General features: G+C 40.0%; 2 protein-coding genes across 14 annotated transcripts in view; one reads left to right on the forward strand and one right to left on the reverse strand.

Moving 5' to 3' along the window:
• The first annotated feature begins 326 nt into the window (after window positions 1-326).
• sv2 (synaptic vesicle glycoprotein 2) lies at window positions 327-9,196 on the forward strand. The gene is made up of 13 exons (XM_058645388.1): window positions 327-463; window positions 1,620-1,718; window positions 2,026-2,187; window positions 2,887-3,049; window positions 3,436-3,557; window positions 4,474-4,637; window positions 4,725-4,805; window positions 4,981-5,076; window positions 5,876-5,964; window positions 6,156-6,283; window positions 6,648-6,743; window positions 7,440-7,599; window positions 8,360-9,196. Exons 1-13 carry the CDS (start codon window positions 367-369, stop codon window positions 8,541-8,543), a joined length of 1,641 nt encoding a protein of 546 aa, XP_058501371.1. The 5' UTR covers window positions 327-366; the 3' UTR covers window positions 8,544-9,196.
• A 3,272-nt stretch (window positions 9,197-12,468) lies between these two features.
• LOC131469931 (AP-3 complex subunit beta-2) overlaps window positions 12,469-25,950 on the reverse strand; it is a 34,768-nt gene continuing 21,286 nt past the window's right edge. For 2 of the 13 annotated variants that reach the window (XM_058645383.1, XM_058645374.1), the window contains exons 14-28: window positions 25,689-25,798; window positions 25,359-25,535; window positions 24,754-24,940; window positions 24,156-24,274; window positions 22,362-22,421; window positions 20,344-20,458; window positions 19,485-19,674; window positions 19,204-19,369; window positions 18,948-19,035; window positions 18,664-18,773; window positions 17,585-17,813; window positions 16,221-16,305; window positions 15,931-16,028; window positions 14,186-14,324; window positions 12,469-13,544 (exon numbers count right to left, since the gene is read on the reverse strand). In XM_058645383.1, coding sequence (XP_058501366.1) covers window positions 13,394-13,544; window positions 14,186-14,324; window positions 15,931-16,028; window positions 16,221-16,305; window positions 17,585-17,813; window positions 18,664-18,773; window positions 18,948-19,035; window positions 19,204-19,369; window positions 19,485-19,674; window positions 20,344-20,458; window positions 22,362-22,421; window positions 24,156-24,274; window positions 24,754-24,940; window positions 25,359-25,535; window positions 25,689-25,798 — 2,024 coding nt within the window. In that variant the 3' untranslated portion in view covers window positions 12,469-13,393. Of the gene's footprint in view, window positions 13,587-14,185; window positions 14,325-15,930; window positions 16,029-16,220; window positions 16,306-17,584; window positions 17,814-18,663; window positions 18,774-18,947; window positions 19,036-19,203; window positions 19,370-19,484; window positions 19,675-20,343; window positions 20,459-21,173; window positions 21,213-22,361; window positions 22,422-24,143; window positions 24,275-24,753; window positions 24,941-25,358; window positions 25,536-25,688; window positions 25,799-25,950 lie in introns of all 13 variants that reach the window. The other 11 variants (XM_058645377.1, XM_058645371.1, XM_058645379.1 and 8 more) reach the window with 7 other exon arrangements.

Consider the following 25,950-nt stretch of genomic DNA (forward strand, 5'->3'; position numbering starts at 1 on the left):
CACGCACACAGACGGGCAGAGCGAAGCACTGAGGCCGAATCACTGCTTGCTGCTGTTACCGCTGCTGCTCTGACTGGATGAGCAGTTCACGCAAAGATAGGTTGACTGAAAATCAGGAAAACAGGCTGTAAACCAGAGGCCCGGGGCGGACACACAACACCAGCCCACCGCTGTCTCTTTACTTCCTGATCCTCCTTCTTTTTTGTCAGGTTAGCCTCAGACGGTGTTAGCTAACCGGTGGACAGTCATGGGACAGACGAGGCGGTGGAAGCGGAAAGGAGGACCAGGACTGTCACTGTGGTTCAGATGAAGCTAGCTAAACCACACACAGCAGCGCAGTGTCCATGTTAGAGAAACTTTTGGGGGATGTCTCGTCACATGCGTAGCGGAGATGTGGAGTTGCGTCGGCCGCTTCTCCTTACCGGAGATCACCTGGAGCCCAACGAGTTGGATTCAGATGAAGGTAAAAGCGGTGCCAATATATCATTTATATCAGTGTTTTCTAAAGTGAGGGCCACGGTCTGCTGGTGGGTCGTGGAGGCACTGCAGGTGGGCCTTACACAGAAACATGTTATTTGTTTTGATGGGAAAAAATTCGAACTAAAAGCTATTTAATAAAACCGATTTTAGCCTTATATTTAGAAATGTAGCTGGGCCAGACATTTCCTGCAGCCAGTAAGCAGCAGGTGTGGACAAAAGTACATCAAAAAGTGCATTGGAAATATAAAAGAGAAGAACTAGCAATACTAATTATTTTGGTTGCATCTATCCTTCATACACCTCTTCTTCTTCTTGTCCTTTCGGCTGCTCCCTTCAGGGGTCACTACAGCGAATCAACCTCCTCCATCTAACCCTGGTCTCTGTATCCCCCTCTCTCACACCAACTAACCTCATGTCCTCTTTCACTACATCCATAAGTGTGTAAAAAAAAAAAGGTGCACAATATTAGCATTTGTTTCTCTATGAAATAATGTAAACATATGTCATATACAACCCACAAACATCTCACAGGGCCAAAACACAAACTAGAAAACAGAAAACTATCAATGCTAGGAATGTATGTAAGACCCAGTGACAAGTGTTTCTCTAGTTTTTTCTCAAGTGTTTCTGGTGGAACCACAGGCTGGGCCAGTAGCAAGTTGGCTATGGGCAGCATGTGGCCCACGGGCCGCCATTTGAATAGACTGGACATAGTGTTTCTCAGTGTCCAGTGTGTGACATTTAATGCCGTGTTCACACCAACAACTGTCATGTCTATCGCACCACTGGATCATTTTGTATATATTGTGACCTGATGGACGCGATGGGAGAGCTGACAGCAAGTTGCTGTATTTTAAACAGAAGTAACAGGCATTTCTTTCCACTATCAACCAAAGCATTGTTGCACTCTCTGTTATGGAAACAGAAGAAACCGTTGTATTGTGTGGTTTCATAACACCGTACGGAGCACAAGAGATAAAGTGTCTGGCCGCTGGCTCAGTTCTCTATTAGTAAACTTAATCAGATTTATACTAAGTTCGATATGCAGCAGCAAATTTATGGGTTAAAGTGTTCAGTCTATAATTTGTATTTAACCTGAGCTCGCATTTTACCTGACCAGTGACTCTGCTGCTTCACAGGTGAAATCATTTTTGACAGGAGCTCATCAAATAACGGCCATGAAGCCAGTGGGAGTGCACCAAGAAGAATATCGTATGAGGAAGCCATGGAGGAAACAGGTAATGTCCAATGGTGTCACATATTATACTGTCTTTTGTTGTTTCATGCTTTTAAAAATGCTCAACAAAATGAAAAGTGAAAATTCTACATGCTGTACTGAAAAGTAAGTGAGCAATGACAACACTTTGTTTAAGACAAGTTTTTACTGCGTTAGGTTTAACCAGATGCTTGTACACACATACAGCTGTTTAACAATCTAACTGCAGGTAAATGTGACGTGTCAGTTATGGGCAGGTACGTTGTCATTTGTTTCCATAGTTACAATGCTGACAAGGAGGATATTTGCTCTTCTGTTTTTCGTCATAGGTTTTGGTTTGTTTCACTGGCTGCTGTTGGTTATTTGTGGCTGGGCCAACGCCAGCGATGCTGTGGAGATTCTCTGCGTGTCTTTTCTCCTGCCAACAGCGCGCTGCGATCTGCTGCTGAGCTCTTCAGACATGGGCCTGCTGACTGCTAGCATTTTCCTCGGTGCGTCGCAAATCATTTATTAAACCTTTTATTAGACCTAAACTGAGGAAAACAGTAACCGAAAACCCATAAAACTTCCTTCGAATCTTCTCTCCATCGCACTAAATGTGGGCAAAGTTGTGTTGTTGGTTTAAACCAGGTAGAAGGCCACATCAAGATTATAAACTAGATGTAATATGTGTTTTTCATAATCCGCATTTTAATTCAAAATACCTGTAAAATTAACGAAGAGAAAATTATAAAAGAGGTTAGGCAAGTAAGTTGATTTGTGCTTTAATGTAGTAAACAATAGTGAACTCAAACAACTGATTTATAATAATTTTAAACACTTTATGACTTAACTTTTATCAACTGTAGCAGAACAAAAATTGGGAAGGACTGAACCTTCTTCCATTTTCTACAATAAAAAGAAAGAACTATTTTGTGGATCCACATTGAACATTTTCATGTGAAGAATACATTATCAATTATTTCCATAAAGTAGTTGATCAAATTAAACTGCTCTTCTGTCAGTCAGATTATACTGTATGATGTGTATTTTTTGTGTCTTAGGTACTTAAGCATCAGAAAACAATGAATATTTGAATAAATATTACTATTTAATGACGATACATAAACACAAGAAACCACTGTATTTCAAACACAAAACAGCATATTATTGTCTTGACATACTTAATAATCCTTATTTTCCTTTACTAGGAATGATGGTTGGTGGCTACGTGTGGGGATACTTGGCTGACCAGAGGGGGCGTCGCAGAGTCTTAGTTGTGTCCCTAACAGTAAATGGGGTCTTTGGGGTTTTGTCCAGCCTGGCTCCGTGGTTCTGGCTCCTCTTACTGCTTCGGTTCATCAGTGGCATTGGGTGAGGACATGACTTGTGTTGTATTTTTAAACAATATCATCACTTTAAAAGTTTATTTTGCTGATTAATAATTTTTCCTCAGAATGGTGTAAAAGAAAAATGCTGGTCATGTACATTTATTATGATCATACATGATGAAGCTAACCAGGCAGCAAAACGTCACAATTAAGAAGCTGAAAATGGACAATGCTGTGTTTGTAATGATTAATAGATTATCACAAGTGTTGCTCATCAGTTATCTGTGACTAAATGAAGTAACTAAAGGGTACTTGTACTAAACACGTACAGTGAATAAGCAGATGGACCTATTCATGGTGTTAGGGAATCAGTCACATCGAAGCTGATTGAATTTCAATGGAAAATGTTAATTTTTTTCACTGCTATAGGGTTGGTGGTTCCATCCCTGTTGTCTTCTCATACTTCTCTGAGTTTATGCCCCGACGGCGGAGGGGAACGATGATCAGCGCTCTGGCCACTTTCTGGATGGCAGGAAACATCCTGGCTGCAGGTGGGAAAAGCTGCGTTAATAATAAAAATAATAATAAGGATAATAATAATAATAATAATAATAACTTAGATTTTTAAAGCGCCTTTCACGAAACCCAAGGTTGCATTGGTGTGTTGTATGTTGTATGCACAAGTGCTCTTCCTTTAATGTTGCTGAAACTTTTTTGACACATTAAATATTTAGTTTAGTGTGTTTGTTTGGTGCATTATTGGGTTAAGACAAACCGACATTCTGTCAAACTCGTATTACTGGTATCCTGTTTAGAGTTTAAATGTCGAAGACAATTGAAGACATGCGACTCTTGTTGTAGTTTGTACCTGAAGAAAGTTATGAAGCATCAGTGCATCAACGTATCATCTTCTGATATTTTCTAATGTTGTTTTACTGTCCCGACTAGTCACAATTTAGCACTATTGTAACCTAAGTTTAACAAAGCTGATTGAATGGATTGATATCTTTTTTTAATCATCTTTATCATCAGCACAGTTTGCTCTCCGCATACACCAACACTGTTTGAGCTACTTATCACGGATTGTTTTCCTTCAAAACAAAGACTCCTGGTGGAAGACTGAACTATACTAAACTATGGGTTTAAGATGAAATGTGTCTCTGTGTTTTTGTCTCCTAATTAATTTTACTGTTACCCGTTTACCTTCATTTTATAGAAACGGCAGAGAACCGGTTAAGTCTAATAATATCTGTTTTTCTTGTAGTGGGATATACTTCTTTTTTTAGATAATTATTTGTTCCTTTAACTTAGACAGTGAAGTTCAGTGTATAGGATTGATTTTTTTGCAGCAATCCTTAAATTTAAAATGCAAAGGTTATAAAATTTAGGATGAAAGGAACAACTTTCTTGTTCGGCACAATCAAAATAAGACAAAGTGTAGGATAACGGTGCTTTTTTTATCTGCAGGCTTAGCGTGGCTGGTGATTCCCAGAACCTGGGCACATATTTCTCTGGGAACACTGGACTTCCAGAGCTGGAGACTGTTTGTGGCGCTCTGCTCTCTTCCTGGTCTGACCTCAGCACTCCTCTTTAGGCTGCTCATGCCTGAAAGCCCCAAGTTCCTCATGGAGGTACTCGAAAGGCTGTATCTGCTGTATTTGTCAGCAGGATCATCTCTGTCCTGATGTGTCTTTGATGTGTTGCCTTGTGCTTTTCAGGCTGATCGAGAGAAAGAAGCAATCCATGTTTTCAGATTGATGTTTGAGATGAACATGAGGGGAAAAGGAAAATCCTTCCCGGTATGTAAAAATAAAAATGGATTTGTTTTAGTGTACAAACTTAATTTGTGCATTGTGTAGGGTTTAGCTAATGTAATGTTGAAGTTGCATGCTCACCTCAACCTTCCCTTCAAGCATGTAGGTGTCCTCCAGTTTAAGTTTAGTGACCCTTATATGTGGCTCTAATCCAATTCAGGAATTTGGTTTGTGCACAAACTCCAAGCAAAAACGGGACATGGAGGACAAACGCTGGGCTTCACGGAGAGAGCAACTTGCCAGTATATTAAAAAAGGTAACGTGACACCGTCAAATACAAGAAGCAGAAGAGTATAAAGACTCACTTTCTACCCTGCTGATGTTATTATTATCTTCTTTAATATATCACATATTATGCAGATATGCAAATGGAATATTGTGTCATTTTCTTTTATACAACCTCTCTTCTCTCCCTTTTGGCTTGTGATGATTTAATATATGTATTTTTTCTTTTTATTCAGTCAGGAATAAAACAAAGTGTGATTAAAATTCTTAAAATAGTGCAATAAAGTCCTGGCCAAGATGGGCAACAGTACATTGAGGTCTAACAGGACAGGTTTACAATGATTCAAACATACAGAATACAATATAAAATATACCGAATAATTTTTAACAACATTAATATAAAGTGTAATCAAGCAAAACATCTACAGCCAGATGTTTCTGCCTCCATGTCATTATAAAAGCACTTAAAGTGTCAAATGAGACCAGATCCTTTAGTTTTGTAGATTGTTCCAGTCAATCTTCAAGCGACCTTTTCTCTACACATTATCTTATGTTTATTTTTGGGAGTATGAATTGTAAACATAGAATCAGCTAAATTTAGACAGTGGTTAACAGGATTTTGATGGATAAGACCAGGCCTCCAGATTAGAGTGGGACTCACCTCAAGACTGTCACTACATTGTGAAAAAAAAGGTATGGATTTGAGTTCAACAAACCAAGAAATGATTAGTTTTCTCTTTTATGACACTGGTATTTCATTAATTTGAGATGTTGAATCATTTCAATGAATCCTTTTCGTGTCATTTAAAATAATTTCTTTGCTTTTCCAGGGTTTGGCTCCCATAAAACAAATGTTTCATGATTCCCTCAAAACCCGGAGCTTCGCTCTGCTCATCATCTTCTACTGCATCTCCTTCGGGTGAGAAATCCCCCCTTTTATTCCGATGTTTCTTGTCCTAGTCCTCGTGGTCCCCTGTCCTGTGCATGTTTTCGATGTTTCCCTGCTCCCACACACCTGATTCAAATGAGTGTGTTGTTATCAGGCTTTTGCAGAGTACATGTACAAGTTCAATAAAACAAACTTTCTACTGTATTTCATGCGTTTTGTAGTTACTATGGTCTCTGGATGTGGTTCCCTGAGCTGTTTTCGAGAATTGAAGAAGGTGGTTCGCCGTGTGGCAACGTGTCCGTGCCATATTCACTTCACAACAATAGCTGTTATCCTGTCAAGACGGCAGGTAAGCTTCCTCAGGGATACCACAAACTCCTCACTGCTCTTAGCTCTCTTCTTCTGGATATGAAGCTCAACTTAAAAGGGTGATGTGGAGCACTAATATCATTTTTTTTTTTTTTTTTTTTTTTAAATGAGTGTGGAGCATACAATGCAAAACATTGAAAGTGTGCAAGGTGAAGACTTTAAATTGCTGTCAGATGTGAATGTGTTGTGTTTAACATAAAAAGGAAAAGTGTCTTTTCACTGTGAATGAATATGATTTATATGTAGTTTCTAATAATAAATACATACAGCTGAATGTTGTGTACATGGGTTTAGAGGAGGTTTAGACGGTGGACATTAATTTCCTTCCTGTATCGTTGGAACAGTGTATAAAGAGGGCTTTGCCATTGCTGTGTCAAACCTGCCGGGCAACATCTTCACCATCCTGATGATGGACAGAGTGGGAGGAAAGTCACTACTGTGTGAGTCTGCTGTTTATTAAATGATCAATTTCATATTTTTAATTTGTTGAAATTAGGTTCAGCACCTGTGCTTCTATCTGGACTAGCATGTATGAATATTTGAAGGGATTTGCTCAGCATTGTCTTAAAAATCCTCCTGTGCTCAGATGTTCTATATTTAATTTTATGGCTGTTCACATTTACAATGTAGCGGAATAACAGAATAACAAACAAAAGAACAAAAGAAACTCCTCCACAGAGTGTCGAGGGAGCAGCGTATTTAAGCCTTTTTCTCCAAGTTCTGTTGTCACTCTCAGTGTACGTCATCTGCAGAACAGAATGAGAGCAAAGGCCATATTGATTGTGGCTTCTGCACATATAGGTAGATGGATAGGAAGTATGGTTTTATTTACCAAGATCAACCAATGCATACATGCATTTTTATGTCATTGAGAATGATGTTTTTAGCTCTGTCAAATTGATCAACAGTTCTGTTCAGTTTGTTCTCTCTTCTGTGACGGTAAACCCGTTTAAGTTCCAGATTTAAAGTAAAAACTTTTCACTGACCAATGGTCAAAGTCCATCAGGTCAATGAAGTTGCATCAGAAACAGTGCAGAACACATTCTGTGCAGTCAATCGATCACACGGCCACGTCATGAATCCTAACATTTACTTTATATCTCTCCGTCCTTTCCTCCTCCTATCCTGTCATCCAGCTGGCAGTCTAGTGGTGTCCAGTCTGAGTGTCTTCCTCATTTACATGGTGCAGACCAAAACCCAGAGCCTGATCCTCTCGTGTGTCTTCAGCTGCGTGTCTGTGATCACCTGGAACGCCCTGGACGTGGTGGGAACAGAGCTGTATCCGACACAACTACGGTAATTCTGAAACTTGATTTATAGAGGAAGAAAAAAAGGCAGTGTGCCGTTTACTTCTTTTCCTTACAAATCTAAGTGCAATAAAACTCGGACAATGAGAAATCTAGGTGCAGTAAAATAAGCACTTAAGCACGAGCACTTAACATTTTGGTCCCTTAATCACCTTGAAACTCTTGGTCCCCACTTCCTGATCCTGCTTCTCCATTTTTGTTGTTCTCAACCTGCAGATTAACAACTACAGATGTAACTCAGCCAAATTCATTTCTATAAGGTTCATGAAAGCAGCATAAATGTCCCCTGTCTCACATTTTAAAGATGGTTGATGATAAAATACTTTTGGTAAATATTAGTGAATATAATGGGGCTTTTACCTATTTCTCCACCATCAAATTAAGTTTAGGGGGTTTAGTAATCAAGGAGTCGGAGGACCTGAATAAATAAATAAATCAAAGGTCTCACATTATATTCATAGTAGGTCCCACTTAATTGTAGCGATAACAAACTCTAATATGTTGCTTTATTTTACATTTTTGAGCCTGAATATAGAAAACAAACACCACTTTCCTCCTCATTTCAGCATTGTGTTAAAAATTGGACAAACATTGCAGGCAGCAATGGTACAAACGTAAAGTAGGCAACGACAAGTTAAACGCCCTAATATTTAATGTCATGTAGCAAAAAGATTTAGTTTTGTCATACAAAAACGTTGACAAATAGTGAAATGAAAGCACAAATTCTGAAATGTCTTTGTTAATTTCAGGTCCACTGCTCTCGGGTTCTTCACGGGCATGGGTCGAGTGGCAGCGATCATGGGTAACATAGTCTTTGGGAAGTTGGTGGACACTAACTGTGCCGTGCCGGTGCTGCTGGTCTCTGCTCTGCTGCTGACCGGAGGTCTGGTGGCTCTCCTGCTTCCACAGACCAGGCAGACTGAGCTCACCTGAGCGCTCATATTACACATGAATTATTTATCACAAGCTTTATGTCTGCAAAGAAAGGGGTCTGCAGAGGAGTTCTCATTTGATTGTGATACTTCCTGATTTGGCAGACGTGCCTTCCCTCACCTCTTTGTGCCTTTTTATAGTGCTTCATTTAAAAGGCTATGAAAACCGCAGTAGCAAGTCAGGAAAGTCAAGGGGGAGAGAAACAGGTTAACAGATTTCAATCAGACTATAAAGTGGTCTCTGAATGTTTCAAAGGGTTGTTCCTCTAAGAAAATGCCTTAATATGTTCATTGGGTATAATTTGTTTTTGCACTCTGGTTTAAGTTGCCATCAGGTGTGAAAGTGCCGCCATGTGGCCTCACATTTGAGCTTCAAAAGATGAGAAATGTCACACTTCACCACTTCATATTAATTCCTGCTCAAACTTGACCAAACTACTGACTCATTCAGTGGTAAACCATAGATTTATAATTCCAGGACCAATGTTGTTTTTTATTTATTTTGTCGACGGAACAATCACATTGGTGATTATTTGAATATTCCCACCAGTGATTTTGTAATGGTCTGTTTTCAGAGACGTGTTCTATTCCTTTGTAAAAGAACAAATAAAAATCTCACTTGTAAATATACAATAAGCTCGGATTTTATGTTGAGTTACTTTCTATGAATAAAAGTACAAACCAAAAAAGCAAACCAAAATACTAGATTAAAACGTCTGTCAAGTTCTGTCACTGCATTTAAATGATTGGTAAAATGTGAATAAGATAAAAAAGGTCCAAAAGCAACAAGTGACTACAATTTTTGAATTTAGTTTTTCTTTCTTTGTGTAGTTGTTATTCTTAAACATTGATCGCAAATGACTGCTGGTACTAAAGGTGGCTGAGCAAAAAAATATTGTCTGACTTGACACATCCTGTAATTAAATGTAAAATATATGTATTAGTAAGTATTTAAAAAAAAAATAATATGAAACAGGAGCTGTCTGTTAAGCAGTCCTTGAGGATGTGAGTTCATAGTCTAATCACTACATTCAGGCTGACTCCAACAACAGAAATTAGAACAGAGTTCCTCAGTGTCCTGCATGTTTTAGATGTTTCCCTCCTCCAACACACCTGATTCTAATGACCTCACCTCATCAGCAAGTACACTGCAGAACCCTGATAACGAGCCATTCATCGGAATCTTGAAGGCAAGTTTATTTGTATAGCACTATTCATACATAGAGCAAGTGCTTCACAAAGGCACAGAAATACATTAAAAGGAAAAATCACAGAATAAAAGCAAGACATGAACATGACATTAAAATCAAAATAGACATTACAATTATAAGAGATAAAAGTGTGATTTGCCAAAAGACATTCTTGTCTTTCAAATGCACTAAAAAGATTAGTGTAGGAAACACACGTAGCCTGCTGCTGATAGCAGTTACTCTTGTGTTTAGTGTTAACAAATCAATCAAATCCTTGCTATATTTCCACGTTCACTGCATTTAAACCAGCAGTAAAAGGCTTACTAAACCCTTGTCATCTATCAAACACCCCTTCCTCCACCATTTATCTTTTTATATTTTAAGGGATTTTCAAACAAAGGTACATTTGAGAGAGATAAATTAAAGTAGACATCCTTCATGAAATGGAAATGAATGAACGTGGCTGTTTGAGTGACTTAATAGCTCAAACACTTGACAGATTAGGAATATAATCTTGGTATTGAAGAGTTGAAGAGTGTCTGTTTTTCATTAGAATACAAACTGCCACTCTGCATTTCTCTGCATTTAGTCTAAAATATTCATTTATACAAGTGTAGCAATGACTTTTTCTTTCCTGGCAGTGTAAAGGATAAAAAAATAAATATACAGAGACTGATTTAATATATATATTTTTTTATTTGTATAATAAATAAACCTGTAATACTACAGGACCACATTTCACAACCACACACACAGGGTATGATGTCATACTTTGGAAATTGGGAGACTTTTAAACTCTCGGTCTAAAACGCGTTGATTCTTTAGTGTTGGCGGTGACGAGTGTGATGAGGCTAAAGGAAACGGAACGTGTTCAGAATGACCATGACTCAGCATTCCTGATAACAGCAGGGCTAAGTGTAAACTTCAATTGTGAAATACATGAGTTTCACTGAGAGACACCCAAGTTAAATATGGCAAGTTTGTGTGACATGTGAGATATAATGACAGTTAAAGAATAATGTGTATGTCTTGTTTAGGCTCCAGAGCTGGTTTTTGTAGTCTGATTGATTTCTTCCCCACTTTTTTACATTTGACATTGAATTTCATACTCTTTACATTCTTTATAGTGGGTGTGGTTCAGTGACGGGAAATATCAATGTCTGAGTGGTTCAATAAAAAAAACAGGTACAAAAAAGGCCAAAATGAAACCACCATCCACCACTGCTGCTCAGTTTTCTCTGATAATCATGTTTCATTATCTGAGACTCATTTGATTTCAAAACAAACAGACACTTAAACAACAGATAAATAAATAAAAACACAAACAAAAAAACATGCAGCCACTAGACTCACCACACAATTTAAAAAAAAACAAGTTGATAAAAGGCATGAGAAGTGAGATCAATGTAACCTCAAAGTACCCTTAACATCTCTGACACAATCACAAAACTCACTGAATTCTTTTCAAAAAGCTATGGGACTAGTATATTTGAGATTTGCAATCCAACGCTTATTTAAGAAACTGTATACAGCAGGTCATTCAGCACGACGGGTGTATAAGTGTTGAAAGAGCTGAAATGTTGTCAATACTTTCTTGATAATCCATCAATACTTGATCAGAACTGCAATTAAGTCTCGTAGCTTCTCAAATATAAACAGTTTTATGGTGATATGGGGCAAAAATCCCAGACATGGGTAAAAATCATAGTCTGTTTAGCTGTTTGATGACTAATAATCATAGTTTTTTTGGAAACCGTGTTTGTCAGGATATTATTCAGTATCATCATCAACACACACATTTATACAGCTACAGTTCTCCTCAATGTCCCATTTCCTGTGGTGAACACGTTACTTTGATGACCTCTGTTGGCCAAATTTAAAACTGCAACGTTTGACATGTAAATCATTTGGTGATCTACTGTGCCAAAAACATTTTTCAGTCATAGGTTGTTGTTGTCCTTGTTGTTGTTGTTGTTGTTGTCATCTCAGTTGAGCCTTCATGCTATATTTGACTTTTCACTCAAATTACTGGACCAAAGTGTCAATACAAGCAGGCCGTTGTGTTGCCGTTTATGTCTTAAAACCGTTTGATTGCTGGAAACTAATGAGCCCAAAATTAAAAAATGTACTTGGTCGTCTTATTATTTTTAAATGATTTAAACGTGTAGTGAAGAAAAACTGTGTTACAGGTAAAACTAGATCATTTATGGAAATTATTTTTTTATCGCCAGACTTGAAATGCAATATTGCAGCAGTTGTTTTTTTACCATTTTCCATTCCTGGATAAAGCCACAGGAAGAATCATTAGATATGAACGGCTTTTTTTTGTCTCTCTGTGGTCAGGATTTGATCTTTATACACAGCTGATGTTGTCCTGTATCTGTGATCTGCTGCTACATAACCAACAGTCAAATTGTCTTCTTAAGTATCCCCCATAATCCAGATTATTTGTCAGGATGCTCTCTTTGTTGTTTTTGAGTGTGTGTGTGGCAAACTCTTCATTCACCTGCAGTATATCTACTCTACCAAGCTCTTCTCTTCAACCACCGCCAGATTATGTTTTCCCAGTCTGGTAACAGTGCTTTCATTCATTCATCTTCTACCTCTTTATCCTCCACATGAGGGTCGCTGGTGCCAATCCCAGCTGACGTAGGGTGAAAGGCGGGGTACATCGTGGACAGGTCACCAGTCCATCACAGGGACACAACAACAATCCACTCTCACACTCACACTCACACTTATGGTCAATTTAGAGTGTCCAATTTGCCTAATCCCCAAATCCACATGTTTTTGGACTGTGGGAGGAAAGAAACTTTGTTACTTTTTAATTTGTTCACTTCCTCCCTCTCCACCTCTGTCTGCCCATGCTCCTGCACTGGACTTTACAGTTTGATCTTAATAATAATAATAATGATAATGAATCTCCTTAAACATGTCTGAGGTCATTGTTCTGTTTGGGTCACCCGCAGTCCCCCCCCCCCCTCTATCCCCTGCCTTGAACTGCGGCTATCAAATTAAGCAGATATACCAAAAGAAATATCCATTAAAGAATTATGGCGATCATAAAGATGCACATCTGCTTCATATTCTTTTTCCCCTCGTAAATTTAGAGACCACTCAATCCAACTGTGCTTTCAACAAAGGGAAACGATTACTGCCATCACTAACGACCATAACAATAACTGGTAGCACTGTTTTTATTGTACATGTATAACTAATCATATATCAATATTGATATGATGGTGTGAAATATGTTTTCTTGTTGACGTGCTCTGATCACACAACATCTATTGTACATCTGTCTGTCCTAGGAGACGGATTCCTCTGTGGTTTCTTCCCTTTTTTCTCTCTATGGGGGGGGGGCAGAAAGACAGAAGATGTCCCTCCGTGTACAGATTGTAAAGCCCACTGAGGCTAAATTAGATTTTTGTGAATTTGGGCTGTAGAAATACAACTGAAATGAACTGAAGATTGAAAAATTTAATTCATGTCTGATTGTCAGGAACATCAACTATAACGTGTGGGAGTCTTCAATGAAAGCAGCAGGCTCTTAAACAACAACCTGGAGACGTGGTCATTGACTCTGCTTACAGGAGAGATGCTACACATGAAGTGGGGGATGGAGGAGGAGGAGATGCAGGTGGGCGGACGTCGAGCGGGGTCACTGCGTCAAAGCTTGGAGGATGTCTTTCACCAGCATCGTGCCGATCACCATTTTCTCGCAGTTGACCGTCAGCTGCGCGGCTCCTTCCGCTTTGGTCGCCACGGTGACCAACACCAGGCTGCTACTGGTCACCGTCCTGCCGGCGAACCTGTGGACAGGATGATCAGGAGGAGGAGGAGGAACAGGAGGACTGAGGTCAAAGCAGTAGAGGTCAGAAAATAAAGACAAAGTCGCAGAATGAAGGAGGGACACGTGTCAGTCGGGGGGTTCAACGTTGAAAATGTTCACACATCTACTGCAGCTGCAAAGTATTATTAAACATTATTAAACATTATTAAACTTCAAATCAGCACACGACAAACTTGATGAAGATTCACCACGGGTTCAGTTTGACATCTTCATGTAGAAGGTAGGAAGTCTTAACATCAGTAAAACTAGTAACACATTAACTAAACACTTTTTTCTCTACATAAGTTTGTATTTTGTATTTTTAGTTTTAATATTTTTTAAAACTTTAGCTATTATACAGTTTTAATACAGTTTTGAGGACTTATTTTAATAATTAACTAAGACAACAAAACATTAGCCATAATAAGGATTTCATATGTTGCTGTTTTTTTAAATGTGATGGAAAAATCTAATGTGGGCCAGTGAATGATATTTTTTTTAATATTTTTGTTGTGTCTACAAACTATAAACTGTTGTAACTTTAATTTGACGCAGACACAAACGTCTTATCTTATAGATGTTTCACTTTGACAAATCAGCTCTTGTTTCCAACCCTCTCACCTGCACTCTTTATCTGAACCACAGGGGACTCTGCTGAGGTTGGCAGCGGTGGTCACCCGCTGAACAATGGTGTGTTCGTTCCGGCACTTCACGTCCAAAGTCAGCCTCTCCGTGATCTCGTTCATACCCATCAGCTGACCTGTAGTCGTGTGACCAGAGAGGGAATCATGTGATCAAGGTGAGCTGCTGGTCATTTTCTCTCACGAGCAAAATATTACATAAAAGAACACCGCTGGTGTCAGTAAGATAATATCTATTATGTGTGAAGATATCAACCAGCTACATGTCCTAAAACTACAACGATTTCTTTGAACCACAACCATCTCTGTGGGATTACTGTGATAAATCAATAAATACAAACTGGAATGCTTTCCACTGAGCACAGCAGCGCAGTGACTCAGCTTTCACAGTGAATGCGTTGACCTAGAAAAGCAAAATGTGTGCGCAGCAGCCTCATTGAACGCCTCGTGGGTTTCCACTGTAGTGTTCTAAATTAAATGATTTTTAATTTCACTCATTTTTCTTTACAAAAGTCACTGAAAAGTCAACATTTTGTTTGCTTTTCAGGTCAAACAATGATCACAGTGCTCGGGTGAAACCAGACAGGACACGGTTGGTCCCATAACTCTGTCATGCATGTCAGCTGCATCTGAATGACGACATACAGTAAAACTGGGAGGATGTGGATGTGTTTTTTGTCCTTTGAGATTAGAATTGGTCCCTTTGTTCAGACTTTTAGGAGGTTTTTTTTCTGTCCTACTAGATGTTTGCCTCTAGAAAAGTTTTTCTGCACTTGCTGAGAGAGGCCAAGCAGAGGCAGAGCAAGTGATTATAAACTCCATCAGCATCACAGCAAAACTGATACTCATGGGTTGTCTCTGCTGCCCCCCAGTGGCCACACAAATCATTGGCGTTTCAACAAATGACCAAATCACTAAAAAGAAATCTGTGCTTTCGCGGTTTCAATAAACAATAAACCACAAAAAAACAAACATTTTCGTTGTCACGTGAATATCTCAGATTGGGCAGTTTTATTCCAGTGGCTTGAAAGCTCAGACAATTGATGGTGCAATGGTGAGTAGGTGAGGATGAGCATTTTGCAGTCATTCTCCGTGCAGCAGAGTGTGAGCAGACTTTGTAAGATGCAGGCTGAGGCACAGGAGAGTCTGTCCCACAGCTACACACCTGGAGATGCAGTTTAGTGTTAATCAACAAGGCAGGAGTTTCTTTTCTTTTGGGGGTGTTCAGCTTAAAGGCAGGTGGGCACACAGATGACAGGGAGAGGAACAAATCTGCCAAAGCCAACTTACCCAGACTCTGTAAAAGCTTCTCTACAAAGAGGGATAGGACACATTGTTTAAAGAGTCACTATGAGTTTGACCGAGTTTGAAACTCACTCAGTGTAAGTAAACGTCAGGATGGAAAATGAACACCAGACACTGAGAACATGCTGGTAAATAAGCTTAAACTACTGCTGATGTGATCTGATTGTGCAGCTGCTGAAGAAACAACGAGAATATTTTGAATCGATGTTTCTCTTGTGTCACTTTATACCAACATCCCAATCCTTCTTTTAAATAGCTACTTTTTGTCTGAAAATATTCCTTAAGTAAAGGTGTTACAGAGACGTGGCAAATATTAGCAGCTCACTTAAAATGTTTTTTTGTAGGGTGTATTATTGTGACTGTAGTGAAATCACATATAGAACAAAAAAAAAAATGATTTAATTTCTTTATGCCACATACCTTGTTCCTTTTTAAACTCGTTCTCAGTGAGAAAGATGGGCCTCATCAGCTCCCCAACTGGTGGCTGAATGGACACGAAGAACTTCCTGGTGTGAGTGCTAAAAGAGAAAGGAGATATTGGGAACTTTTGTCATCTGAACATCACAGCTCACTTTTGTTCCCCCACTGCTTTACACAAAACATGCCAAGCTAAGAGAGATTAGCAATGAGTCTGTTTTCTGTTTCCACCAGCAGCACAGGCCGACCGAGGGAGTGATGACAACCCGGCATTAAAGCAGAATTTATCTCACCACAGCTGGAAGTTTGCCGCTTGTGTTGAATCGCAGAAATCGATGCCCATCACAGCTGTGGTCGTCTCTCCTGCCGGCAGCAGCTCTGTGGACGCAGAGGAAACAGAGGAGACGACAGCATTGACACACGCACAAATTATAATTATAATACGAGCACACAAAGCTCTTTGGCAGCGGCTTTGATCAATGAGGACTGGATGTGTCCTCCAGGACAGACTCTACTGATCTACTGCTGCAGCGCCTCGTAGATTCGTAATGCATACTTATTCTTGGCAGGTAGCTATGTGCTTATTGTGGGACAGAAAAATATCAGAACAAAAATAATATTAACACTAAAGTTGGACACAGTTAACTGGTGCTCTTTTGGAAAAGAAAATATAAAATCACCGGAAACTATTTTGTCTCTCCATTATTACTGAACCATTTACTTAACTATCTTAATTGATGGACAGTATACACTATACAATTTGTGATTATAAGCATATACTGAACATCTACTGTATCTTTTACCAGCCGTACCAAATGACCAGCACCTTCTGTAACGGCTTTTTGTCTTCATGTGGTTTAAGCTTGTATTTGCTGTGCAGTTTTTTTTAAAAATTGTTTTGTATTTCACATTTTATCGTATGGATTTTCCAGGCTGCTTTCAGTTGAGCATTTATTCAGTTTGGACTGTTGTTGTTTTCTTTACCTTGAGTTTTTAATTCTGTTTCTGGTTTCCTGTTTTATTTTGAAGTTTTTCCTCCCTGTGTAGCTTGTGTGTAGTTTTGCTTCCTGTCCTACTGTCTCTGATTGTCTGCTCCGCCCTAACGAGTTTCCTGTGTTTAATTGTCTCTGCCTCCAAAGTGAATTTAGTCTCTGTGCTCCCGTGTGTCTGTGTTGGGTTCATTAGTTTGTGTGTTTGGTTTGCTCTGGTTTAGTTTGTTTGATTACATTTCAGTCCTGTTTGTTTCTCTAGTTTTTTCATGCTTTGCTTTTCAGTGGTCCTGCTCAACTACCCGTGTTAAGCCAATCAGAGGATGGGAATGTACTAAATGGCCACATGAGGGAAACTCAACTGGTTGCAAAAATAACAAATTTTAAATAGAAGTGTTGAGAGTTAATGGTCTCAATCACTAGTTTCAGGTATTCAATAGAGCGTGATGTAAATGTTGTGTGTTATGTTACCGTTTAAAGGGAAAATAGACAATAGTGAGGCACATATGAGTGGACACCAGCAGCCTGGTTACAGGTGATGTCTGTGATCTGTTCAAACCGTAACATGACGCTGCTCACCAATCTCAAGGCATCTCAAGATAAGTTCAGATTCTTCTGAGTGATCTTATGTTGACATTATATTCACAATGACCCATTTTAGCACTTACCAATCTCTGGGAACTCTTTGACTCTCATCCCAGACTGCAGCTTCACGTCCTCCATGTGCAGGTTCTTGGTGTCAGACGTGGCGTTGTTGGTGAACTGAATCTGCACGGCCACCATGTTTGCGTCGGGGCTGAACGGCTGCCGGCTGAAGCAGTACTCCACCGACAGACCCTCCCCCGTGATCCGGTGCAGCAGCTCGTAGCTCTTCAGCGCACTCGAGGGAGCGATGGTCTGTGGGCGGAGGAGGAGGAGGAGGAGGAGGAGGACGAAGAAGAGTAGGAGATGAGGAACCACTAACCTCAACTCGATGGTATGAATAATGAAAAGTCAGAAATCCAGGTCCTGCACTACCCCCAGGGTTGTTTTCAAACACAGGTATTATAATTCTGCTTACACAAATTCAAATAATTATGTTTAAATGCTTATTTCAAAGCCACAGACGGTCACATCAGGATATTATTTCATCCATGTTGCTTGATGTGTTGTAATTGTGTGTATTTCATACATATATTAGATTTTGTTTCTCTTTTACTTAATTCCCTTTGGATGTACTGAAAATGATGAATACATATGTATCAAATATGTATAACTTGGAACAGCGGTTAAAACATGAAACATTCACAGGTAAAATAATTTGACTTGTCTTGTAATTCTGGAGCACATAAGCTACTTTAGCCCTTTTAATGCAATTATTTTTTAACTCTTTCTGGGTTTGACAAACACATGCAAAACAAGAGCAGGTCGAATGTTTGGATGTGCCCAGCAGATAACACCATCCGTTCAATCTGTCACTCGGAGAACTAAGTTCTAAGTTTCTGTATACTGGGGAGTTTGTATGTTCTCCCTGTGTGTGTGTGTGTGTGTGGGTTCTTCCCACAAGTCTAAAAACATGCCGAGGTTAATTGGACACTGAATTAGAGAGTGAATGGTCGTTCTTCTCTGTATGTTGGCCTTGCCATGGACAGGCGACCTGTCCAGGGTGTGACACCCACCTTTCGCCCTCATGTGGAGGATAAAGCACTAGACAATGAATCTTAATTTCATTAAAAAAGAAGAAGTGTGACATAAGACATGCACTTACTGCTGGAGAGAGAACACTGTCAGACAGAGACAATCCCTCCAGGTCGGTGACGAGGCTGCTGGACAGGAAGGAGTTGACGGGTGTGACTTGAGGAGATGGTGCAGGTTCAACTGATGAGAGAGAAGCAGTGAGATTCAGCAGGGATGTGACCTGACTGCATGCATCTGTTTATTATTCTTAGTTCTCGAGTTCGAGAGTGGTCAAGTGCACCTGCTGTGAGTTTTGTAAATATTAACATGTGAGCGTCATCGCGTTCACGCGGCAATAATGACAGAAGAACTCACAGTCATCGAGGTCAAGTAGAGACATTTCTTTCTTCTCTTTCTTGCCGTCTGTCTTGACGGGTTTGGCGGGAGGTTTTGATTGAGCTGCCTAGAAGAACATGGAATGAAAACCTTTACGTGATGTTGTACCAGTCTAAACACGAGCCACGAGGTCGCTGTTCCAAAGGAAAATACTCAGAATGATCTCTTTGCTTTTGACATCAGAATGATTCCATATTTGATGATTTTTAAATGCAAAGAGATTCATTGACTTCACCTTTTTTTTCTTTTTGACCTCTGCCTCAGACTCAGACTCGTCGGACTCTGATTGGCTGCTCTCAGACTCGCTCTCCTCCTCATCGTCAGACTCAGTCTCAGAATCGCTCTTTCGTGGTTTACTCTTCCTCTCAGGCTTCCTCTCTTCTTCTTCGCTGCTCTGCTCACTGGAAAAGCAAAGCAGGGGTGAAAGGAAAATATGTTTCTGATTTGAATACAAATAGAATTTATTATTAGCAAAGAAGAACGCCACAGAGAACAGAAATCAGCTGTGTCTGCTACCTTTCACTCTCCTGAACGGGCTTCTTCTTTAATTCCTTCTTTTTCTTTTTCTTGTCTTTCTCCTCGTCCTCCTCGTCCTCTTCCTCCTCCTCCTCGGACTCAGAGCCTTCCTCGCTCTCTTCACTCTCTGATCCCGACCCGCTCGCCTCGCTGCCACTGACGCTCTCCGAGCCGTTGGCAGAGTCTGACTCTACAGAGGGAAAAAAATCAAAGTGCCAGGAGGTGACAAAACTGTATTTGTGCAGCAAGTTGAACTGACATCCTCTGAAACTTTGCGTTTTCCAAAGTGGAGTCAATTTGTTTCTATTTTCTCATATACAGTACAAACTCTGATTTAATTTGGCTGCAGAAAACTAGTTTCATTTGGAATATTTTAAAAAAAACACCAAACACTCATTCAAAATTAAAACAGTATAACACGTTTTTGTCAGTCACAAAAGCATCAAGCACTAAACTATTACATATAAACTAAAATGCATTTTGTCACATCACCAGAATAAAGCTGGTAATGATTTAAATTTCTCTTACATTCAGCAAATCCCATGGAAAACATAATGTCATAAAGATTTGTGGATATTGTAATTTGATTTGCAAAAAAAAGTCAGTTTTATACTTAATGTATAGATTTGAAATGCAGTGAAGCATTACCGTTATAAATCTATTTACTACTGTACCCTCTAGTGTGAGGTTGCAAAGTTTGAGGTAGGAATTGTTTCCAAAATGTTTGTATTACAACAAAAACTATTTGCGATTTGGAGATGACACATTATATCACTTTTTTTAAAATCGCTTTTTAAGTAATAAATGAGCGTGGGGCTCAGTAGAGATAGTGTACCACTGTCGACCGCTTTAACATTACCACTATCAGCTGACTCCGTCGGCCCAGACTCGCCCTCTGAGTCCGAGTAGAACGGCTTCTCGACTTTCTTCTCCTTCCGCTTCTCCCGGCTGCTGCACTTGGTCCATTCAGGCACCTGGTGGAGGAACCAGAGGTCAGAATGTGAGCTGTGTGTTCCGCCTCAGTGGAAAAGCCCCTCAGACAGAAGCAGAGGTGTGGGCAGATTGCAGTAGAGCAGCGTGGCCATGAATGCTCCTGCCTGGGCATGATGCTGCCAAAGGAAGCCAGCCATCCCTGCTGCAGATCTGCTTTCAGATCCGACATGTCAGAAAACAAATTCAATACTAACACTTATACTTGTATGGAGCTGTTTTTTCATTCTTTTTGTTTTGTTTTGTTTTGTTTTGAACAGATAGATGTAAGCACCAGGTGATACCTTCATGACCAGTAGCAGAAATGGTTTTCATTAATAAAGGGAGCTGTTCCATTAGGAGAAGTGATGTCTTCAAGGAGTGGTGACTATCCTCCCACATTTAAAGAGGGCGTTTGTCTTTCTGTGACCATACTCATTAATAAGTGGCATCAGTTAATGAGCACGGGCATCTGAAAACCCCATTTAAAAACCCACAACACCGCTTAATGTGTCTCGACATGTCAGAGGAACGCACGTCCAGCTCAAAGAATCACTTCTTTAATGGTGGAGACCAAAGGAGGAGAGGGTGCGTGTGTTTCAGGGAGCTTTGGCTGAGCTAAGCACAGGAGAGCAGCTACATTAGGCGGGGCGTCGGAAAGCAGCTATATGGGTTTGAGGCTCAAAGGGAGATGGGGCTCTTTGTCGATCACTGACTCACACTCGTTAATGTTGTGACTCTTTCAAGCAGCGTAAAAACCTGGCAGACGTAGAAAAGAAAAAAGATTGGGATGCAGGTGAGATGAGGAGAAAGGAGGGGAGATATATGCCTGTTTAGAAGAAAGTCAGGAAAGAGAAACAGGAACAGGAAGGGTTTCTGGGTCTAAGGGGGGGAGAATGTGTGAGAACAGTCGTGGATATTACAGAGACAAAAATTAAAGCCCAAATTTCATCACAGCATTTACAACAATATCTGTGAATTATGTAGCTATTAAGCAAGTTTTTTTTCTCTGATAAAACACACTCCAATATAACTTTATATATAATGCACATATGTAAACATATATGCTTAATAAATACTATAGAAATAAAAAGAAAAACATTAACATTAGCATTACTGACATGTTGACATGACATTCAGTATGGATGCCTTCATCAGCCATGAAGCGTGGTGCTCTACTGGCATGGGGTTAAAATGAACTAGATGAGGAGGTGGGGGGGGGGGGGGGGGGGGGGGTGGAGAAGCCGTTACATCACATGAGTCACATCACTCATAATCACACAAAAAAAAACACATTTGTGACACATTCAAATGTTGTGCCACAAATTTCACATGAGACCCAGTAGGTAGAGATTACCGTTCAATGGAGTGCAGTTTAGTCTGCAAAACAAGGTTTTCTCACTGGTTTAGGTCACATTTAGGAGGAGGGAGTGCAGCACCCTTCATATTATCAACTGTTCCACAATGAACATTCAACCTCATCATAATTCAATTAAAAGAGTGAACACAAGAATAATAATAATACTAATAATAATCCAATAAATTACTTTTTAGCTCCTAATGGAAAGTATAGTGGAAGAGAAACATCCACCAGGGCAAGTCAATAAATACATTTCAGAGTTTATGCCTGTGTTGATCTTTAAGCTTTAGGTCAAACTGAAGCGCTCTAATATTAATGTTACTTTAAATTCATCCTTCTTCAAGTTGCGGACAAAGATGTAATGAGTAAAACTGTTCCCGCAGTTAATCCGACTCATTTAATTTCATTGAGTTTATCTCGTCATCGTCACCATCAGGAGACACCAGATTAAATGAAATGACGACCGGAAAGAAACAATAAGATGAAAGCGAGCTCAGTCATCACAGCAAACAACACTGCACTCTCAAACCGGGTCAGGGGAGGGGCACCTCTCGCCAGTCGCCTAACAGGCCGATCCGCCCCTCGCTGGAGTTTATGACTTCCTCTGTCTGTGGAGATGTGTAGTGAGCAGAGGGAGAGTTTGTCAGAGAGGCTTTGTAATTTGTAAAGGTTTTTCAGGGACTGAGCTGCTGCTAGTTTTGAGATGCTTCTTTGTAACTTAAATGCTGACTATCTGTGAAAGCCTTCCATCATGTTTTGCCTTCAAACCAAAGACTGCATGACGCACAAACCTACACGTGAATAATTTATGCTCTTTTCCTACACTGCCTTGAAATGTTTGTGTTTGCTGTTAAATGATAAGTGCAGAGCCTATTTCTTAGCTTAGCTGCAGGGTCTGTGCAGGTACAATGAATATTATTAATACAAGTATTATCATTACACATTGAAATGTGATTCTGCACTTGCACAAACATAACAGATTCCATTAGGTGAGTAATTTAGAGGGAATTTCATTTGGCTGCTGCGGTTTTTCCAATTTAAGAATCGTAAGGAAAAACCAACGAGACGCTCAGCACATTGTGACGGTGTCTCGTAACTCGAGATAACAGAATAAAAAGCAGAAACGCGATCACAGTGCTTCAGTGTTTCCTGTGTCTGCACTGGAAACAAATATCTGCCTGCAAAGTAGGTAATCAAATTACAAGTGAATTAAATGCTTTGGAATAGGATCCGCAGTATCAAAACTGTATTAATTCAGCAGGCTGCAACATTCGAATCTCCTGCTGTGGTCTGATACGACCTTATCTCTTTTATTACACCAGTCAAATCAAAATAAAAATGCACCTGTGGCCTCATCTTGAAATCTGCATCACATGCAAGTTAACGCTGAGAATGAAACATGGACCAGTGAGTGCACAATTAAAAACATAAAACAAATGTGACAAAGAAATCAAGTCTTGAGGTCACTCCTGTGATTTAAAATCAAGTGGTTTTAAGTCTTGATGGTGATAAAGAAGTGACTCAGATTCTTGATTTCATGTCTTCATTTCAAAAACATGTTGGGAGTGAACCGATGGCACATGGAGCGAATGGAATGGAGAAGAAGAGGACGCTCTGTGAGCAATGTCTTTTTCTTTTTTTCTTTTTCTTTTTTTAAAAGCACTCAGCAAATGAAAGTTCGTCTCTAATCCAGTAGAGTGCAAACACAGCAAAGTCAAACATATTTATCCTACAATGCTTTCGTGTGAATCATTGGCTGCTGCAGGTGCCAAACTCTTAAAACATCACACGGGCCAATTTACACTTAAGATGACAGCAGATGTGGTTTAGTGCAGCTGTTGCTCCCACATCTGTTCCCTTCTCTGTCACATGTGCTATTGGCTCAAACAAATCACCAGGACGGGGGGGGCGAGTGAGCTGCTGCCAAACCGATGCAAGTGCAGCAGAGAGAGTTCAGAACCTCTGACTATTTCCATATTACAGACCTTTTTAATTACATATGTTCCGTCTAAATTTTGCTAATAAGAAAATAATCCTCTTTTCTCCTCTGAGACCCATTCTCCTCCATGGAAGAGGGAGCTGTTGTAGCTGATGCGTGTTACTGATAATGAACTGTAAGGGAATGACTGATGAATGGCTAATGAAAGAGGCATTAATGTTATATGTGAGTCAATGTTATATTGGATGTGAGGCTCTGGTGACGCTGTGCAACCCCTCTGAGGCACTGCACTGGGGCAGGAGCAACTCTCGCTCCCCTCCGGCTTTTGGGGCCCCTGGTGTCCCCAGAGGGCCACTGTGTCTCTGTATGTTACTGTTCCCACTGCACGCACAGACTCCTTCACCTCCACGTTGCGCACGGAGGGGTCGGGGGCAGCTTCAGGCCAGTCAGGCAACTCCTGGTAGCCCCCAGCCTTGGCATTCAGCAGGTGGGACAATGAGCCTAACTGGAAGTGGTCTCTATCTGCAAAGAAAAGGATTAAAAAGGGAAAGAAAATCAGCAGGGACACAATCAGAGCAATATAAAGGACATAATATCAATGTAGTCTCAACCTGTTGCTCCCTCAGACAAGTACGGAAGAGTATTAAGGCCACATATGATTTTTTTTGGAAACAAAAATTTAAAAATAAGGCTGTTTTTTTTTTACATTTGGCCCTAATCCTCTTCCGTAGACAAGCCTGTCAATAAATGAAAAAGTTATTTCTAATCTATAAAAACCATAAAAACCCATGAATTTGCTTTGGTAAATGTAAAAACCAGGAAATTAATATTTGTCAGTAAGTAACTTAATAATCTGTCGGTTGCAAACTGAGCCCTGACTGTTACAACACAGCCATGGACGTGCACCTATAAATACTTAAATATTGGGAGAACATTTAAATTCAGTGGTCAGAGCACATACATATTCTCAGTTTTGGTGTTCCCGGTGATGCCGCCTGTACCTTTAAATGGAGACTCGAGGACTGGTGCCGGTTTCAGGGCGAGGAAGAGTTTCTTAGCGTACTTGCTCAGGGCTCCGCTCTTCTCTGTGGGCACGATGAGCTGGCGAATGAAGCGCGCCCGGTCGCGGATGTCGTAGTTCTGGTCGTACTTGGCCAAGTTGAGAACATACTGCGTCAACAGCTTAGTCTGTGAGGAGACATGTCAGGAATATATATATATATATGTATATGTATATGTATATGTATATGTATATGTATATGTACATATATATATATATATGTATGTTCACAAGATACTCGGCACTATAAAGTGATTAAATGATATTTCAATGCTCAAGCATTTGTAATTAGCCAAACTTTTAGTTCTAACAGAATATTTCAAGGGCTACAACTAACGATTATTTGCATAATCGATTAATCTGTTGATTATTTTCTCAATTAATGGCGTTTGTTCCATAAATGTCAATCAGGGTTTTTCAAACCTGGAAATGATGATTTTTTTTTTGTCCACAAACCAAAAATGTTCAGTTTGAATGATTTCTCTGTTATATGGAGCAAAGAAACCAGATTATTAATGCACAGAGGGACACATTATTCGTTCATACCTGTTTGGAGTTGGTGAGATAGAGCTTGGCAGCCAGATTGATGATTTGAAGCTTGACAATGTCTTCCTCATTGGTGAAAGACTTGGCCATCTTCCTCAGGACATCCGGGGAAATCTTAGGGACATGCTCGCAGTACTCACCAATCAGCCATAAGATACTGGCCCGAGCCATCGGCACCTGGTGGCACAGGTTAAATTACATGGATGTCGTGCGCACACATCTACAATTTCATCAGGTAACGGACAGGAATCGGACAGAATGCTCCGCAGCCTTCATTTGGTGAGGCTGTTTTCATGCAGCAACCCTTTTTTCTAAGATTGTAACTCTCACCTGGATGTTGTCTATTAATTTGGCCATGTGCTTGATGATGTCACTGTGCTTCTCCGGTTGCATCTGGAGCAACTTCTTGATAACAACCACAGACTCGGCCACAACCAGCTCTGTACGAGAGGACACATTCAGAAAATGACATTAGATAACTATCCCTTCATCTTCTTGGTTCATTTTACGAGCACGTGTGTTTTTCACTGTGCAAGATACGATAATGATTAAATTAAGTTGTTAACAGAGGATCTGATGCCGCTATCTACAT

The sequence above is a fragment of the Solea solea genome, chromosome 12, assembly GCF_958295425.1.
Source record: "Solea solea chromosome 12, fSolSol10.1, whole genome shotgun sequence".
NCBI lineage: Eukaryota > Metazoa > Chordata > Actinopteri > Pleuronectiformes > Soleidae > Solea > Solea solea.

Bases quoted from the DNA above. Each gene is read 5' to 3' on its own strand.
- sv2 (XM_058645388.1), top strand. From the start codon at position 367: ATGTCTCGTCACATGCGTAGCGGAGATGTGGAGTTGCGTCGGCCGCTT. The intron at 3,558-4,473 runs GTGGGAAAAGCT...TTTTATCTGCAG, and splicing joins AGGAAACATCCTGGCTGCAG to GCTTAGCGTGGCTGGTGATT. The intron at 6,744-7,439 runs GTGAGTCTGCTG...CCTGTCATCCAG, and splicing joins GGGAGGAAAGTCACTACTGT to CTGGCAGTCTAGTGGTGTCC.